We start from the raw sequence: 15121 nt of genomic DNA, 5'->3' as shown, positions 1-15121 counted from the left end.
AGAGCCTTTCGAATTCTCTTGCATGTGCAGGAGTCATGTTTTCAAAGAACAAGTTCCATTGAAAGTCCTGCACTCATAAGCCTTCTCACGGATCATCCTTAGATCGCGATTTAAGGTTCAGATTCTAACCTTGTCCTTTAGGATGAACCATTTTGCCTTAGAAATCCCCTTCATGAAAAACTCAGCTGAGTGTATGGACAAATCTTCCCACTGAAAATAGCTAAAAAAATAGCTTAAAAATGCCATGTATAATACAAAAAACAACTTAAAAACAAGACTTAATTTTTAGAGGTAAAGGAGGGTTATTTATATTAGTTCCTTTACTAAACCCTTCCCCTACTTACTCCTCTCCCCCTCCATAACAGTTACTCTGTTCTTTGCTCAATTTTTTTCATTTGTTTGTGTTGTTCATTAGTCTCCTGTATCAGGTGATATCATACGGTATTTTTTCTTTCGCTGCCTGGCTTATTTTATGAAGCATAATTCTCTCTACTTCCATCCATGTTGTCACAAATGGCAGGAGTTCCTTCTTTCTTTCTGCCGCATAGTACTCCATTGTGTAAATGTACCACTGGGTTTTTTTATCCACTCACCCACTGATGGGCACTTAGGCTGTTTCCAGCACTTGTCTATTGTAAATAGCGCTGTTATAAACATAGGGGTGCATAAGTTCTTTTGAATTGGTGCTTCAGGGTTCTTTGGGTGTAATCCTAGCAGTGGAACTGCTGGGTCATAAGGCAGTCCCATTTTAGTTTTTTTCAGGAAATTCCATACTGTTTCCCACAGTGGCTGCACCAGTCTGCATTCCCACCAACAATGCATTAGGGTTCCCTTTTCTCTGCATCCCCACCAGCACTTGTTGTTTGTTGATTTGTTGATGATGGCCATTCTGACAGGTGTGAGGTGGTATCTCATTGTGGTTTTTATTTGCATCTCTCTGATGGCTAGTGATGTTGAGCATCCTTTCATATGCCTTTGTGCCCTCTCTATGTCCTCCTTGGAGAAGTGTCTGTTCAGGTCCTTTGCCCATTTTTTAATTGGCCTGTCTGTCTTCTTGGTGCTGAGTCATATAAGTTCTTTATATATTTTGGAGATCAATCCTTTGTCTGAGGTATCATTGGCAAAAATGTTTTCCCATGTGATTGGTCCCCTTTTCATCTTGCTGATGTTTTCTTCTGCTGAGCAGAGACTCTTTAGTAAAAATATGGAACTCTTCACAAATTTGTGTGTCATCCTTGTGCATGGCCCATGCAAATCTTCTGTGTCGTTCCAGCTTTAGTGTATGTGCTGCCGTAGCGAGCGCGAGGTGAGATATTTTAAACAGTTGGATACAGCTTCTCGTATTCCCAGGGACGCTCACTTGAGCTCTAAGGCACTGGCCCTTGAGTTTGGCTGCTCGTTGAGATTTTCGGCGGGAATTCTAACAAAACACTGTTTCCTAGATGAACAAACGAAACACAAACAGACTCATAGACACGGAGAACAGACTGTTTGCTGCCAGATCGGACAGGGGCTGGGGGACTGAGAGAAAAGGTGGAGGGATTAAGGAGTGCAGGTTGGCAGTTGCAGAACAGCCCCAGGGACGCAAAGTACCACGTAGGAACAGTTAATAATATTGTAATAACTACAGATGGCCCAGGTGGGTGCTGGACCTCTCAGGGGGCGTCACTTTTTAAATTATAAAAATGTCCAGTCACTGTGCTGTACACCTGGAACTGACATAAGATTCGCTGTCTACTGTAAGAGAAAAACAAACAAATTAAAAAACCCAGTTTCTAGCTTAACAGTTGTGGGTATTTCTGGGCATTGGGACTATTAAAAAAATCTGAAAACAGCAAAATTTAAACCACCAGATTAATGAAATAGTATGCAGTCAGGGCACATCAGAGAAGGAAAACTCTGACTCCAAAAAACCTCCGCTGCCTTGCGGCATACCTCTTCAGGGGAAAGGCTAAGGGAGTAAACCCCGACAGAAAATCCGGAGCCGGAGTCCCTAAGGCGGTTTGAGAACAAACTTACCCAGGACACTGTGTTATCTCTGATGAAATAACTTTTACCCGGGACATTTCTTTATGTCTGGGGGAAGGAAGTGAGTGCCTCTCTAGTGGAGACCAGCAGCCAAACCTTCATCCCTCATGCCTTTTATTGAGGAGGACACATACAAGATACAAAATTCATAAAGTGTCTATTGCATTCAGAGGTTTGACAGTAACAGGTAAAATACAAAAATCTAGGAGTCACACTGAATGGAAAACAAAAATCTGGGAGTCACACTGATTTATTAGCATCAAGGTCTGTAAAACCTTCTGGCCAGGTGCAGGGTCCCATACACTCCCTGCTAGAGGTAGCTGACACCACATTGCTGATAAGGAAAGCAGAGCAAGCTCTAAAGCACCATGAGCTTAACAAGCGCCCTTTGATCCAGTTCCCATGACAACCCTCTGAGTGGTTGTCAGTCATGTTCCGCAGCCTTATGTTGAGACTTAGAGGCAGGCGCGGCCAGGACGCAGGCGGCTCGTGATGCTCAGGCCGGGGCTACAATTCCTTAAACCAGAGGAGTGATTTCCCACACCCTACTAATAAGTAGGTCCCTGGGGGAGGGCGTCCTGGTGACCAGCTCCTCACATGATGGTCTGATGCCGGTTGCAGAGACAGCGGTCAGGGATGCTTCAGTCCCAGCTTGAATGAGCTTTAGCACCAAGTCCCCTGCAGAGCAGCGACGTCATGCGGGGAGAGAAAGTCACCGCGAACACAGCCAGGTCAGTCTCAGAGGTGCTCATCCTCCCGCAGCCCCCCGTCTGCTCAGGGCGTCCCACTCTGAGAGTCCTCGACACCCAGCTGTGCCCCTCAGGCCCAATGCCCCCCCTTCCTGCCCTCAGGGTCTCACCATGAGGAGCTGCCAGGGACACAGAGGGGTGCTGCAAGCTGTCACTGCCTGGGGGAGAACACAACAGCAGAGCTGGGGGGGGGGGCGGTGAGCCCTCAACAGGCTTCAGCCTCCACTATCCCGGGGTACCAGACAGCCCCTCCCTGTACCCAGACTTACAGGCAGCCCGGGCGGAGATCTCCTTGCTTCTCCCTGTAGGAAGGAAGGGCTCTGTGAGAAGTGGGGGCAGGGGAAAGGCTGCATCCTGTGACCCTAGAGGAACCCTGTACCCCTAAAGAGCAGGGAAGTTCCCAGAACTGTGACTGAACACCCAGGGTAGGACCAGCAAACACGGGGAAAGTGCATGTGTGGAGACTGGACCTACAGCCTGTCTGGACGTCTGTCCTCAGCAGGGACCTTCCCCTCTGACCTGTGACAGCTGGGACTCAGTCCCCGTCACTAGTCATCAGGTGACAGATTTGTCCTCCACTGTCCCACGGGCCTCGCTGAAGAGTAAGTGTCAGCGATTAGGGCCGATGGGCATGCGCCCGTGCGGGGATGTGACGGGCCACTGACCAGGCACAGCGCAGTCCCCCGGGGCTTGACCCCCAGGGACACAGGACACGCAGCCCGCCCCGCCCACCTGAGCACCTCCTCCTCCACGTCACAGCTCCGGCGGCCGCCGCCCCAAGGAGACTCGGGACAGCAGCGATGCCCGCAATGATGACGCCGGTCTGAGCAGGGGGCTCTGTGAGGGGCAGGAGAGAGGCCAGCCTCAGGCCCGAGTCCTCACCCCGCTCAGGGACGCCCCGAGACGAGGCGCTGTGCCCACGCCCCCTCCTCACCCCATCGCAGGGTCAGGGGCTCCGGCAGCGCCCCGTGCTGCACACGGCACGTGTATCGCTGCTCCTCCCCAGGGGGCACCGCCACGGCCGCCCACTTCTGGAAGGTCCCGTCCCCCGCAGGCCTGGTCTCCACCAGCTCCATGTCCTGGGTCTGGTCCTCCCCGTCGCGCTGCCACGTCAGGGCGATCTCCGCGGGGTAGAAGCCCACGGCCCAGCACCTCAGGGTGACCTCACGGTCAGAGACGGGGTGGCGGGTCACGTGTGTCCTTGGGGGCTCTGAGGGGCAGGTGAGAACATTTGGGAACTTAGTGTTGGACATGGGACCCTCCAGCAGCGCTGACGTGACCACCCTGAGCGAGGACAGGACACCTGGGGTGGGGGCAGGGAGCGCACAACCCAGACACCAGCCTGCACAGAGGCACCTGGGATAGTCTTCCACTTCTTGGAAAGTTCCAGAATCAGGGCGAGAACCTAGACTAGGCGTCTCCCGGCTCTAAGGGAAGAACGCAGACTTAGGTGGCGGCTGAATGACTCCGCAAAGCCGGGGCTAGGCCCCCAGGTCTCAGTCCGAGAACGAGGGAGAGCGTCGGGGTCACCCAGTGGCCGCAGGGTGTGAGGGACCCGCCGTGCGCTCTTTCACGGAGAGGACGGGCCCCTTATTGTCCTTCAGAGAAAGTGGGGCGCGCGGGTGAGTCACAGCATAAGGAGAGCTCGGGTCTGTTCCCTGTCCACACCAGGAGGGGGATTCCGACACTGACCCCCTTTTCCAGCTCTCCCTGCGGGAAGCCCCCCCACCCCCAGCCCACAGAGGAGGCCCGCGCCTGGGTACCTGCCCGCAGCAGCGTCTCCTTCCCCTTCTCCTGGAAGATGTGGAGCCAGTAGTTGCAAAACTCCTCCACCTGAAGCCTCCAGATCTTCACCTCAGAGTCCTGCATGAAACTGCGACCCACGGGGACCTGGACCGCCCTGTCGGCCGTGGTCCGGGAGCTCAGGTCCACTTTCAGGGTGATGTGGTCGGTGCCATTGTAGGCGTACTGCCTGTACCCGCGGAGGAGGCGCAGGTCCGAGCCCACGAAGCAGCCACTCATTTCCTGGACGGTGTGCGACACTGACCCCGTCCCTAGGTGAGTCCCGCTCACTGAGCCCCGCCCCCAGGACAGGTGTACCCCCGACCCATAGTCCCGCAGCCTCGGGGAGACCCAGGCTGGCCCGCGGGGATGGGCGCCCCAGGACCAGGGCGCCCGTGGCTCACCGTTCTGACTCTGGTGGTTCTTCGCGCGCTGCCTGTTCAGGTTCGCTCGGAACATGTGTGGTCTGCCCTTGAGTGCCCGCGTCCACTCATCCCAGAACTGGGGGTCCGCCTGCTGCATCCGCTGCAGGTCCAGCCACGGCACGCGCGGCTCCATCCCCGACCCCGCGGCGCCGCTGTCGTAGCGCAGGAACTCCGTGTCGTCCACGAAGCCGACGCCGAGGTACCGGGACTTCCCGCGGCCCGGTCCCAACACGAAGGTGCCGAAATAGCTCAGGGTGTGGGTGCCTGGGGGCGGGAGGACGCGCGTCCTGGGTCCCGGTCGCCCGTAGGGGCAGCGGGCTCGGGGACGGAAAAGGGGCGGTGGCGGAGAGGAGGGGGCGGGAGAAGGGGGTCCGGGGTCCGGACCGGGGTGTTGGAGACGTGCCTTCCCAGGTCCCGCGCCCCCGCCGGGTCCCCTCGCTCCTGCCCCGCAGAGGCCGTTCCCTCCCGACCGCGCACTCACCGGCCCAGCTCTCGGTCAGGACCAGGGCCCCCGAGAGCAGCAGGAGCAGGGGTCGGGGCCTCATGACCCACCCCGAGCGTCTGGGGAGAAGGAATTCGGGTTCTGACTTTATACACAAAACCACGGTGACGCTGATTGGCTTCTTAGAGTCCGGACAGCCAATGGGAGTGAGAGATGCCTGAGCGTCATAGGTATCCAGGCAGAAAGACCCGTGAGATGCAGAGGGGAAGCCCGGGGGATATGGGGACACCCCAACAATGAGAGTCTCCTCCGCAGACCCGGTCCTTTGGCTGAGACCCTGAGAGCCAGGCCTGGGGGCCCCGGACGCTGCCCTGACCCCGCGTCCCGCACGGAGATCTGTTGCAGGAAGACAGGTCTCTGGGTGGGGCACTCTCAGGCCCCTCTGTCCAGGTGTCATCCCATGACCCAGGAGATGATGAGCAACTCTTGTCTCCGCCTTCAGCTCTAGGCCGTGGTGGCCACTGAGTCGTGGAATCCTGGGAACGGCGGGTTCTGTTGAGTACTCCGTCTGCCTCCTTGTTAATAAAGTCTTACAACGGAGCTGGCCTTGATGATTAGTGGGTCTGCCTTGCTTCCCTGACAGGTGCTAGCTAAACCAGGAGTTACCCTGGCCGTATTTTACATATTAATGATACTGTGTAAGAATTCTTTCACTTGTAAAATTCTCCTGTTGTTGGCTGGAATGTCTCACCCCCTGTTCTGGTAGCTTTTGAAATCCTAATAAAAGGAGGATGAGGCTTCCCGCTCTCCACTGTCGGTCAGAGCGAGCCACAGTCCTCCGTCCGTTACTGGCCAATAATCTTGCCGGTCCGATTTATCTCAGCTCCGAGATCATAATTGACACTTCAGAGATCTCTCTGCCTCCCTGTCTCCCTGAGTTCTGGCCCAGCGGGTATTTCATTCAGTGAGTCTAACATCTTGGTTTCAGATCATCTGTACAGTCTTAGGAAGTAATTTTGTGTGACGTGTATCTATCAATTACCATGCAAGGGATAAAACAGAAAAAATAATTCATTTAGGATAATATTAATAACCTACATGTAAACAGAAATAACTTTTTATGAAAAATAACTATTTCCTACATACACAAAGTAGTGAGAACAGTTGATCTGCTACATTTTACATTTTTACAAGTCCCAGCACCTGTCAGCACCATTAGAAGACCAATGGACTTTCATATCTGTCTGCGTTTAACCTGTTATTCTGGTGACCGTGCGTGGAAAAGTGCACAGCCTCACACACACACGCAGGGAGAGCACTGTACTGACCTCTCAGATGAGCGCGGATCCTCATCCCAGATCGTTCACCGAAGCTGCGCAGGCGGGAGGTCCTGAAAGGCTCCGTGCAGAGCGGACCCGACGCCGGACAGTGAGCACGTCCTGTTCTGTGACGTTGCTTGTGCGGCCCCTGTACTGACGCCTGGTTGTCTACGGGTCGTGCCTTGTTTCCCCGGGTGATGGCATCTCCCAGTGTTGGGGCGGTTAGTGACACGTTATCAAAGAGTCACCTTTGTTCGTTTCACCGCAGATCCCACTGGAAAATTCTGTCAGCGCCGGAAAGCTGCTTGGCTTCCACGGTGAGACAGGTTCTCCAGATCCCTGGTTTCCCCCTCAGAGCTTCCATTTTATCAAGACAAGTTCGGTCAGCGGTCAGTGCCAGCTGACTCTTCTTGAGGGAGAAGCTCGCACTCGTGTTTGGGAACGTGTGTGCCAGGTAACCAAGCCTCAATAATCCCAGTTTCTGTGTCACCCATGCTCTGAGTGAACATGACATTCCATATTTATTTTTTTATTCTGTGTTCATTAAGGACAGTTAAGAATTCAAGATATAAGGAATTCAACATATATTTATCTTCTTTTTAAAAAATATTTCTTATTTTTAAATTATAGTTGATGGACAATATTATATTAGTTTCAGGTGTACAACTCTGTGATTAGATATTTATATAAATTACGAACCCATCACCCTGAGAAATATAACACCCATCTGACACCGTACAGAGTTATTACAACATTACTGACTCTATTCCCAGTGCCGGACTTCATACCCCCGTGACTGTTCTGTGACTACCAGTCTGTACTTCTTAATACCTTCACCTTTTCACCCATCCCACTAACCCCCTCCCATCTAGCCGCCATCAGTCTGTTCCCTGTACCTATGAGTCTGTCTGCTCAGCCTGATCACTTATTTTGTTCTTTAGATTCCACATATAAGTACAGTCACCTGGCATTTGTCTTTCTCTGACTGACGTATCTCATTCAGCACAACACCCTCCATCCATGTTGTTTCCAAAGCGAGATTCTATCCTGTTCTGTGTGTGGCTGAGTTATATTGTGTTGTGTACATGCACCGCTGCTGTATCAGGTTGTCTACTGACGAACACGTAGGTAGCTTCCATATCTTGGCTTTTGTAAATAATACTGCAATGCACAAACAAATGTATGTGTCTTTTTGATTTAGTGCTTTGGGTTTCTTCAGATAAATACCATGAAATGAAACTACTGGGATCTTCTTTCTCTCTTGGTTTATTGCCTTTGTTTAAAGTCTATTTTGCCTAGTTTAAGTATTGCTAACCCAGCTTTTTTTGTTTGCTTATTTTCCTTTTCATAAAATGTCTTCTGCCACCCCTTTACTTTCAGTCTCTGTTTGTCTTTTGATCTGAACTGAGTCTCTAGTAGGCAGCATATGTAAGAGTTCTTTTGTTTTTCATTCAGCCACAATATGTCTTTTGATGACAGCATTTAATTTATTTTTATTTAAAGTAATTTTTTATAAATATGAGTTTATAGCCATTTTATTATTCATATATTCTTATTTTTCTTCTTCTTCTTAAAGAAGACCCTTTAAAATTTCTCACAATACTCATTTGGTGGTGATAAACTCTTGTAGCTTTTTCTTGCCTGGCAAGCTCTTTATCTGTCCTTTGATTGAAAATGAAAGCTTTCCCAATCTCTTTTGACCTGAAAAGTTTCTGTTGAGAAATCAGCTGACAGACTTATGGGAGCTCCTTGTAGGTAACTAACTGCTTTTATCTTGGTGCTTTTAAAATTCTCTCTTTGTGTTTAATCTTTGGCATTTTAATTATGATGTCTCTTGGTTTGGTCTTTTTGCGTTCATCTTGTTTGGGATTCCTCACTTTCTGGATTTGTATCTCTACTTCTTTAACCAGGTAGGGAAGTTTTTGTCATTATTTTTTAAAATAGGATTTCAATTCCTTGCTCCGTCTCTTCTCTTAAGCGCAGCCCCTTGGTGTGAATATTTGTGCACCTGAAATTGTCCCAGATATGCCTCCTACAATCCTCATTTTTTTGGTATATATTTATCCTTTTGCTATTCTGTTTGGGTGTTTTCTGCTTTCTTATCTTCCCGACTTATTTTTTTATCCTGTGCTTTAACTCCTGTCCTGTTGATTCTCTGTAATGTTTTCTTCATTTCAGTAATTGAATTTTTCATTTTAATGTTTTCTTTATTTTTTCTTTCTCCAGTTTTATGTGTCCTACCTCTTTGTTATAGTTCACATTACCTTCCTTTACTCTTCCCCAAGTTCACTGAGCATGCTTACAAGTGGTGTTTTATACTCTGTATCTGGTAGATCACTTGTCCCGTTCCTTTTAGATCTTTTTCTAGAGTTTTGTTCCATTTTTTCATTTAGGACACGTGTTTTTGTCTCCTCACTTAGGCAGGCTCCCTGTGTTTGTTCCTATGTGTTTTGTAGAGCTGCTGAGTCTCCTGGTCTTGGCAGTGTGTCCTTATGTAGTGGGTGTCCTGTAGGGTCCAGTGGTGCAGCCTCCCTGTCTCCCAACCTGGGCACTCCAGGTGCGCTCCACCCTTGTGGGAAGTGTGTGCTCTCCTGTTGCAGTTGAGTCATGATTGCTGTTGGCAATGGAGGGGATTTACCCACCTGCTGATCGGCTGCAAGGACTGGCTGCAGTCACCGTGGAGGCCCCAGTGCCTGCTGAGACTGCCCTTTAGTGTGTTGCTGTGCAGGTGGGTGAGTGATGCTTTTTGTGGTCTGAGGCTGTCCATCAGGTGTGCTGGCTCGGGGACCTCTTGGGAGGTGCAGACCATGGCCAGCCAGCACCAGTGCCCTGCCCTGGGCACCCAGTGTGAACTACAAAGCAATCTGCAGATCGCTGCTACTTGTGCCGGGCTTGGAGGTGCCTAGGAGAGGCCAAGCTACAAACCAAGGCCAGCTGCCACTAGCATGGGGCCTGGGGCCACTGAGCTAGAAATAAAGGGCATACCGAGGCCAGATGCTGCTTGTTTGAGACATTTCAGGAAAATCCACAGCATGAGTGAAGAAAAGCTGTTTGTATGGAAATATCACTGAAAGGGTCATGGCGGACCTGCAATTTGGGTGGGGTGGGGTTTCAGGGAATCAGGAGGGTGGGGCAGAGTGTGAGCCAGGCTGATGGAGACTCAGATATGGTGTCTGCCTGCCAGCTCTAAGGTGGGGGCGGGGGGCTCAGAAAAGGAACAATGGTCTCTGGCAGCACTTCAGCTGGGGGAAATTTGCCCCTCAGCTCTCGCCCTGATGCCAGACAATTCAGTTCCTTCTCGTATGTTCCTGGTGCCTTCTGAGCTGCTGTGCCAGTTCTGGAGCTCAGAGTAAGTCCATGTGCATGCGGGCCTTTTAAGAGGAACTGCCTGGGACTCCAGATGCTTCCGTCTCACTCAGTCACAACCACTGCTGCTCTTTACAACTAGAAGTTGCAGAGACCTGACTTCCTGCTCTGACACCCTGGGCTGAGGAAGCTTGTATGTGGCTGGGATTCCTCGCTCCTCTGTGGGGACCTCCACAGCCGAGATAGCCCTCTTGATTTTTACTCCCCACATGTGAGTGTTGGACTAGCCCAGTCTGCATCTCTGGCCTGCCTGCCAGTCTGGCTATGGCTTCTTTATTTTGTAGTTGCAGGACTTCTGTTCAGTAGGTACAGGGAGTTCTGAGTGTAGTTGTAATTTTTATCTGGTCATGGGGTGATGAGAATATTACATTCACTTACACAGCCAACCTGACTGGAAGCCAAGGTATGTTAAATTTTTTGCTTTAAGAATGATGATTCAGTAATGGTGATAATGTTCAATCCTTTAACCATGTTGTTAAGTGGCACTGGCCTTGTTTTTGAGTTTGTGAGTGAGCTGTGGTGAAGAATACCTGCTATTGCAGTTGGGTATCCTCACCCCTGTTCTTGCTAGGTTTACCTCCATGCAAATGCCAGCAGAGTGAAAAGGCAAATCATGCCCTTAATCTTAGGAAAATAGTTTTGACCTCATAGATCCCTTGAAAAGCATCCTAGAAACTTCAGTTCCACAGACCACATTATGAGAATGGTCCTTCTGGATAAACCAGGGAGAGTCTCCCCACTGGCCCCTGCCTTTTTGCTTGTGCGGCCCCTGTACTGACGCCTGGTTGTCTAAGGGTCGTGCCTTGTTTCCCCAGGTGATGGGATCTCCCAGTGTTGGTGCGGTTAGTGACACGTTATCAAAGAGTCACCTTTGTTCGTTTCACCGCAGGTCCCACTGGAAAACTCTGTCAGCGCCGGGAAGCTGCCTGGTTTCCACGGTGAGACAGGTTCTCCAGATCCCTGGTTTCCCCCTCAGAGCTTCCATTTTATCAAGACAGCAAGTACGGTCAGCGGTCAGTGCCAGCTGACTCTTCTTCAGGGAGAAGCTGACACTCGTGTTTGGGAACGCGTGTGCCAGGTAACCAAACCTCAGGAATCCCAGTTTCTGTGTCACCCATGCTCTGAGTGAACATGACATTCCATATTTATTTTTTTATTCTGTGTTCATTAAGGACAGTTAAGAATTCAAGATATAAGGAATTCAACATATATTTATCTTCTTTTTAAAAAATATTTCTTATTTTTAAATTATAGTTGATGGACAATATTATATTAGTTTCAGGTGTACAACTCTGTGATTAGATATTTATATAAATTATGAACCACTCACCCTGAGAATATAGCTCCCATCTGACACCGTATGGAGTTATTACAACATTACTGACTCTATTCCCTGTGCCGGACTTCATACCCCCGTGACTGTTCTGTGATGACCAATCTGTACTTCTTAATCCCTTCACCTTTATCATTCATCCCATTTACCCCCGCCCATCTAGCAGCCGTCAGTCTGCTCCCTGTACCTATGAGTCTGTCTGCTCAGCCTGTTCATTTATTTTGTTCTTTAGATTCCACATGTAAGTACAGTCACCTGGCATTTGTCTTTCTCTGACTGACGTATCTCATTCAGCACAACACCCTCCACCCATGTTGTTGCCAAAGGCGAGATTCTATTCTGTTCTGTGTGTGGCTGAGTTATATTGTGTTGTACATATGCACCACTGCTGTATCAGGTTGTCTACTGACGAACACGTAGGTAGCTTCCATATCTTGGCTTTTGTAAATAATACTGCAATGCACAAATAAATGTATGTGTCTTTTTGATTTAGTGCTTTCGGTTTCTTCAGATAAATACCATGAAATAAAATTACTGGGTTCTTCTTTCTCTCTTGGTTTATTGCCTTTGTTTAAAGTCTATTTTGCCTAGTTTAAGTATTGCTAACCCAGCTTTTTTTGTTTGCTTATTTTCCTTTTCATAAAATGTCTTCTGCCACCCCTTTACTTTCAGTCTCTGTTTGTCTTTTGATCTGAACTGAGTCTCTAGTAGGCAGCATATGTAAGAGTTCTTTTGTTTTTCATTCAGCCACCATATGTCTTTTGATGACAGCAATTAATTTATTTTTATTTAAAGTAATTTTTTATAAATATGAGTTTATAGCCATTTTATTATTCATATATTCTTATTTTTCTTCTTCTTCTTAAAGAAGACCCTTTAACATTTCTCACAATACTCATTTGGTGGTAATAAACTCTTGTAGCTTTTTCTTGCCTGGGAAGCTCTTTATCTGTCCTTCTATTAAAAATGAAAGCTTTGACAATCTCTTTTCACCTGAAAAGTTTCTGTTGAGAAATCAGCTGACAGACTTATGGGAGCTCCTTGTAGGTAACTAACTGCTTTTACCTTGGTGCTTTTAAAATTCTCTCTTTGTGTTTAATCTTTGGCATTTTAATTATGATGTCTCTTGGTGTGGTCTTTTTGCGTTCATCTTGTTTGGGATTCCTCACTTTCTGGACTTGTATCTCTACTTCTTTAACCAGGTTGGGGAAGTTTTTGTCATTATTTTTTAAAATAGGATTTCAATTTCTTGCTCCGTCTCTTCTCTTTAGCGCAGCCCCTTGGTGTGAATATTTGTGCACCTGAAATTGTCCCAGATATGCCTCCTACAATCCTCATTTTTTTGGTATATATTTATCCTTTTGCTATTCTGTTTGGGTGTTTTCTGCTTTCTTATCTTCCCGACTTATTTTTTATCCTGTACTATAACTCCTGTCCTGTTGATTCTCTGTAATGTTTTCTTCATTTCAGTAATTGAATTTTTCATTTTAATGTTTTCTTTATTTTTTCTTTCTCCAGTTTTATGTGTCCTATCTCTTTGTTATAGTTCACATTACCTTCCTTTACTCTTCCCCAAGTTCACTGAGCATGCTTACAAGTGGTGTTTTAAACTCTGTATCTGGTAGATCACTTGTCCCCGTTCCTTTTAGATCTTTTTCTAGAGTTTTGTTCCATTCTTTCATTTGGGACACGTGTCTTTGTCTCCTCACTTAGGCAGGCTCCCTGTGTTTGTTTCTCTGTGTTAGGTAGAGCTGCTGAGTCTCCTGGTCTTGGCAGTGTGTCCTTATGTACTAGGTGTCCTTTAGGGCCCAGTGGTACAGCCTCCCTGTCTCCCAACCTGGGCACTCCAGGTGCCATCTCCCCTTGTGGGAAGTGTGCGCTCTCCTGTTGCAGTTGAGTCATGACTGCTGTTGGCAATGGAGGGGATTTATCCACCTGCTGATCGGCTGCAAGGACTGGCTGCAGTCACCGCGGAGGCTCCAGTGCCTGCTGAGGCTGCCCTTTAGTGTGTTGCTGTGGGGGTGGGTGAGTGATGCTTTTTGTGGTCTGAGGCTGTCCATCAGGTGTGCTGACCCGGGACCTCTTGGGAGGTGCAGACCATGGCCAGCCAGCACCAGTGCCCTGCCCAGGGCACCCAGTGTAAACTACAGAGCAATCTGCAGATCGCTGCTACTTGTGTCGGGCTTGGAGGTGCCTGGCAGAGGCCAAGCTACAAACCAAGGCCAGGTGCGACTAGCGCTGGGCATGGGGCCACCTAGCTAGAAATAAAGGGCATACCAAGGCCAGATGCTGCTTGTTTGAGACATTTCAGGAAAATCCACAGCATGAGTGAAGAAAAGCTGTTTGTATGGAAACATCACTGAAAGGGTCAGGGTGGACCTGCAATTTGGGTGGGGTGGTGTTTCAGGAAATCAGGAGGGTGGGGCAGAGTATGAGCCAGGCTGATGGAGACACAGACACAGTGTCTGCCTGCCTGCTCTAAGGTGGGGGCGGGGGGCTCAGAAAAGGAACAATGGTCTCTGGCAGTACTTCAGCCTGGGGGAAATTTGCCCCTCAGCTCTCACCCTAATGCCAGACAATTCAGTTACTTCTCATATGTTCCTGGTGCCTTTTGAGCTCCTGTCCTAGTTCTGGAGCTCAGAGTATGTCCATGTGCATGCGGGCCTTTTAAGAGGAACTGCCTGGGACTCCAGATGCTTCCGTCTCACTCAGCCGCAACCACTGCTGCTTTTTACAACCAGAATTTGCAGAGACCTGACTTCCTGCTCTGACATCCTGGGCTGAGGAAGCTTGTATGGGGCCGGGATTCTTCACTCCTCTGTGGGGACCTCCACAGCCGAGATACCCCTCTTGATTTTTACTCCCCACATGTGAGTGTTGGACTAGCCCATTCTGCATCTCTGGCCTGCCTGCCAGTCTGGCTATGGCTTCTTTATTTTGTAGTTGCAGGACTTCTGTTCAGTAGGTACAGGGAGTTCTGAGTGTAGTTGTAATTTTTATCTTGTCATGGGATGATGATAATATTACATTCACCTACACAGCCAACTTGCCTGGAAGCCAAGATATGTTAAGTTTTATATTTAAGGATGATGATTCAGTAATGATGATAATGTTCAATCCTTTAACCATGTTGTTAAGTGACACTGGCCTTGTTTTTGAGTTTGTGAGTGAGCTGTGTTGAAGAATACCTGCTATTGCAGTTGGGTATCCTCACCTCTGTTCTTGCTAAGTTTACCTCCATGCAAATGCCAGCACAGTGAGAAGGCAAATCATGCCCTTAATCTTAGGAAAATAGTTTTGACCTCATAGATCCCGTGGAAAGCATCCTAGAAGCTTCAGTTCCACAGACCACATTATGAGAATCGTTCTTCTGGATAAACTAGGGAGAGTCTCCCACATGCCCCTGCCTTTGCTTCCTCCTCACATCCTAGAATCCCTCTGCCTGCGACGGGATCCCTGCACCCCCGAACTCTTCTTTGCCCCTGTGTTATTCTAGAAGAAAGCTGACCCCCTGGAAGTGTGATTTCAGACAGTGTCCTCATTCTGCAAAGGGAAGTGGGGGGACAGGTGTTATCTGTTCAGAACTGGGAACAGTCTCTGCCTGAAGGCACCAGACCCAGGTAACCCACCTCAGTTCATTATACACCAGCTTAATATGTATTCATGTCCCAGACAGG

General features: G+C 48.9%; 1 protein-coding gene and 1 non-coding gene across 2 annotated transcripts; both read right to left on the bottom strand.

Moving 5' to 3' along the window:
* Positions 1 to 1198: 1198 nt before the first annotated feature.
* On the bottom strand, positions 1199 to 1303 carry LOC149995566 (U6 spliceosomal RNA). Its single transcript, XR_016507991.1, has one exon. It is a non-coding gene; the product is annotated as a U6 spliceosomal RNA (small nuclear RNA).
* A 1366-nt stretch (positions 1304 to 2669) lies between these two features.
* Positions 2670 to 5557, bottom strand: LOC149995565 (saoe class I histocompatibility antigen, A alpha chain-like). The gene is made up of 7 exons (XM_090259264.1): positions 5466 to 5557; positions 4964 to 5248; positions 4541 to 4831; positions 3712 to 3987; positions 3510 to 3614; positions 3047 to 3079; positions 2670 to 2935 (listed from the first exon to the last, which is right to left on the bottom strand). The coding sequence occupies exons 1-7, from the start codon at positions 5527 to 5529 to the stop codon at positions 2670 to 2672; spliced, it is 1320 nt and encodes a 439-aa protein (XP_090115390.1). The 5' UTR covers positions 5530 to 5557.
* Between the last annotated feature and the right edge of the window lie 9564 nt (positions 5558 to 15121).

This window comes from Furipterus horrens, unplaced genomic scaffold, assembly GCF_987537825.1.
Source record: "Furipterus horrens unplaced genomic scaffold, mFurHor1.1.pri manual_scaffold_13, whole genome shotgun sequence".
Classification (NCBI taxonomy): domain Eukaryota; kingdom Metazoa; phylum Chordata; class Mammalia; order Chiroptera; family Furipteridae; genus Furipterus; species Furipterus horrens.
The sequence above is the reverse complement of the archived record's forward strand: the minus strand, read 5'-3'. Positions and strand labels throughout refer to the sequence as shown.

Coding starts and splice junctions, on each gene's coding strand:
- LOC149995565 (XM_090259264.1), bottom strand. CDS start 5,529: ATGAGGCCCCGACCCCTGCTCCTGCTGCTCTCGGGGGCCCTGGTCCTG. Junction 4,832..4,963: donor GAACCACCAGAGTCAGAACG/GTGAGCCACGGG, acceptor GGACTCACCTAG/GGACGGGGTCAGTGTCGCAC. Junction 2,936..3,046: donor GATCTCCGCCCGGGCTGCCT/GTAAGTCTGGGT, acceptor GTTCTCCCCCAG/GCAGTGACAGCTTGCAGCAC.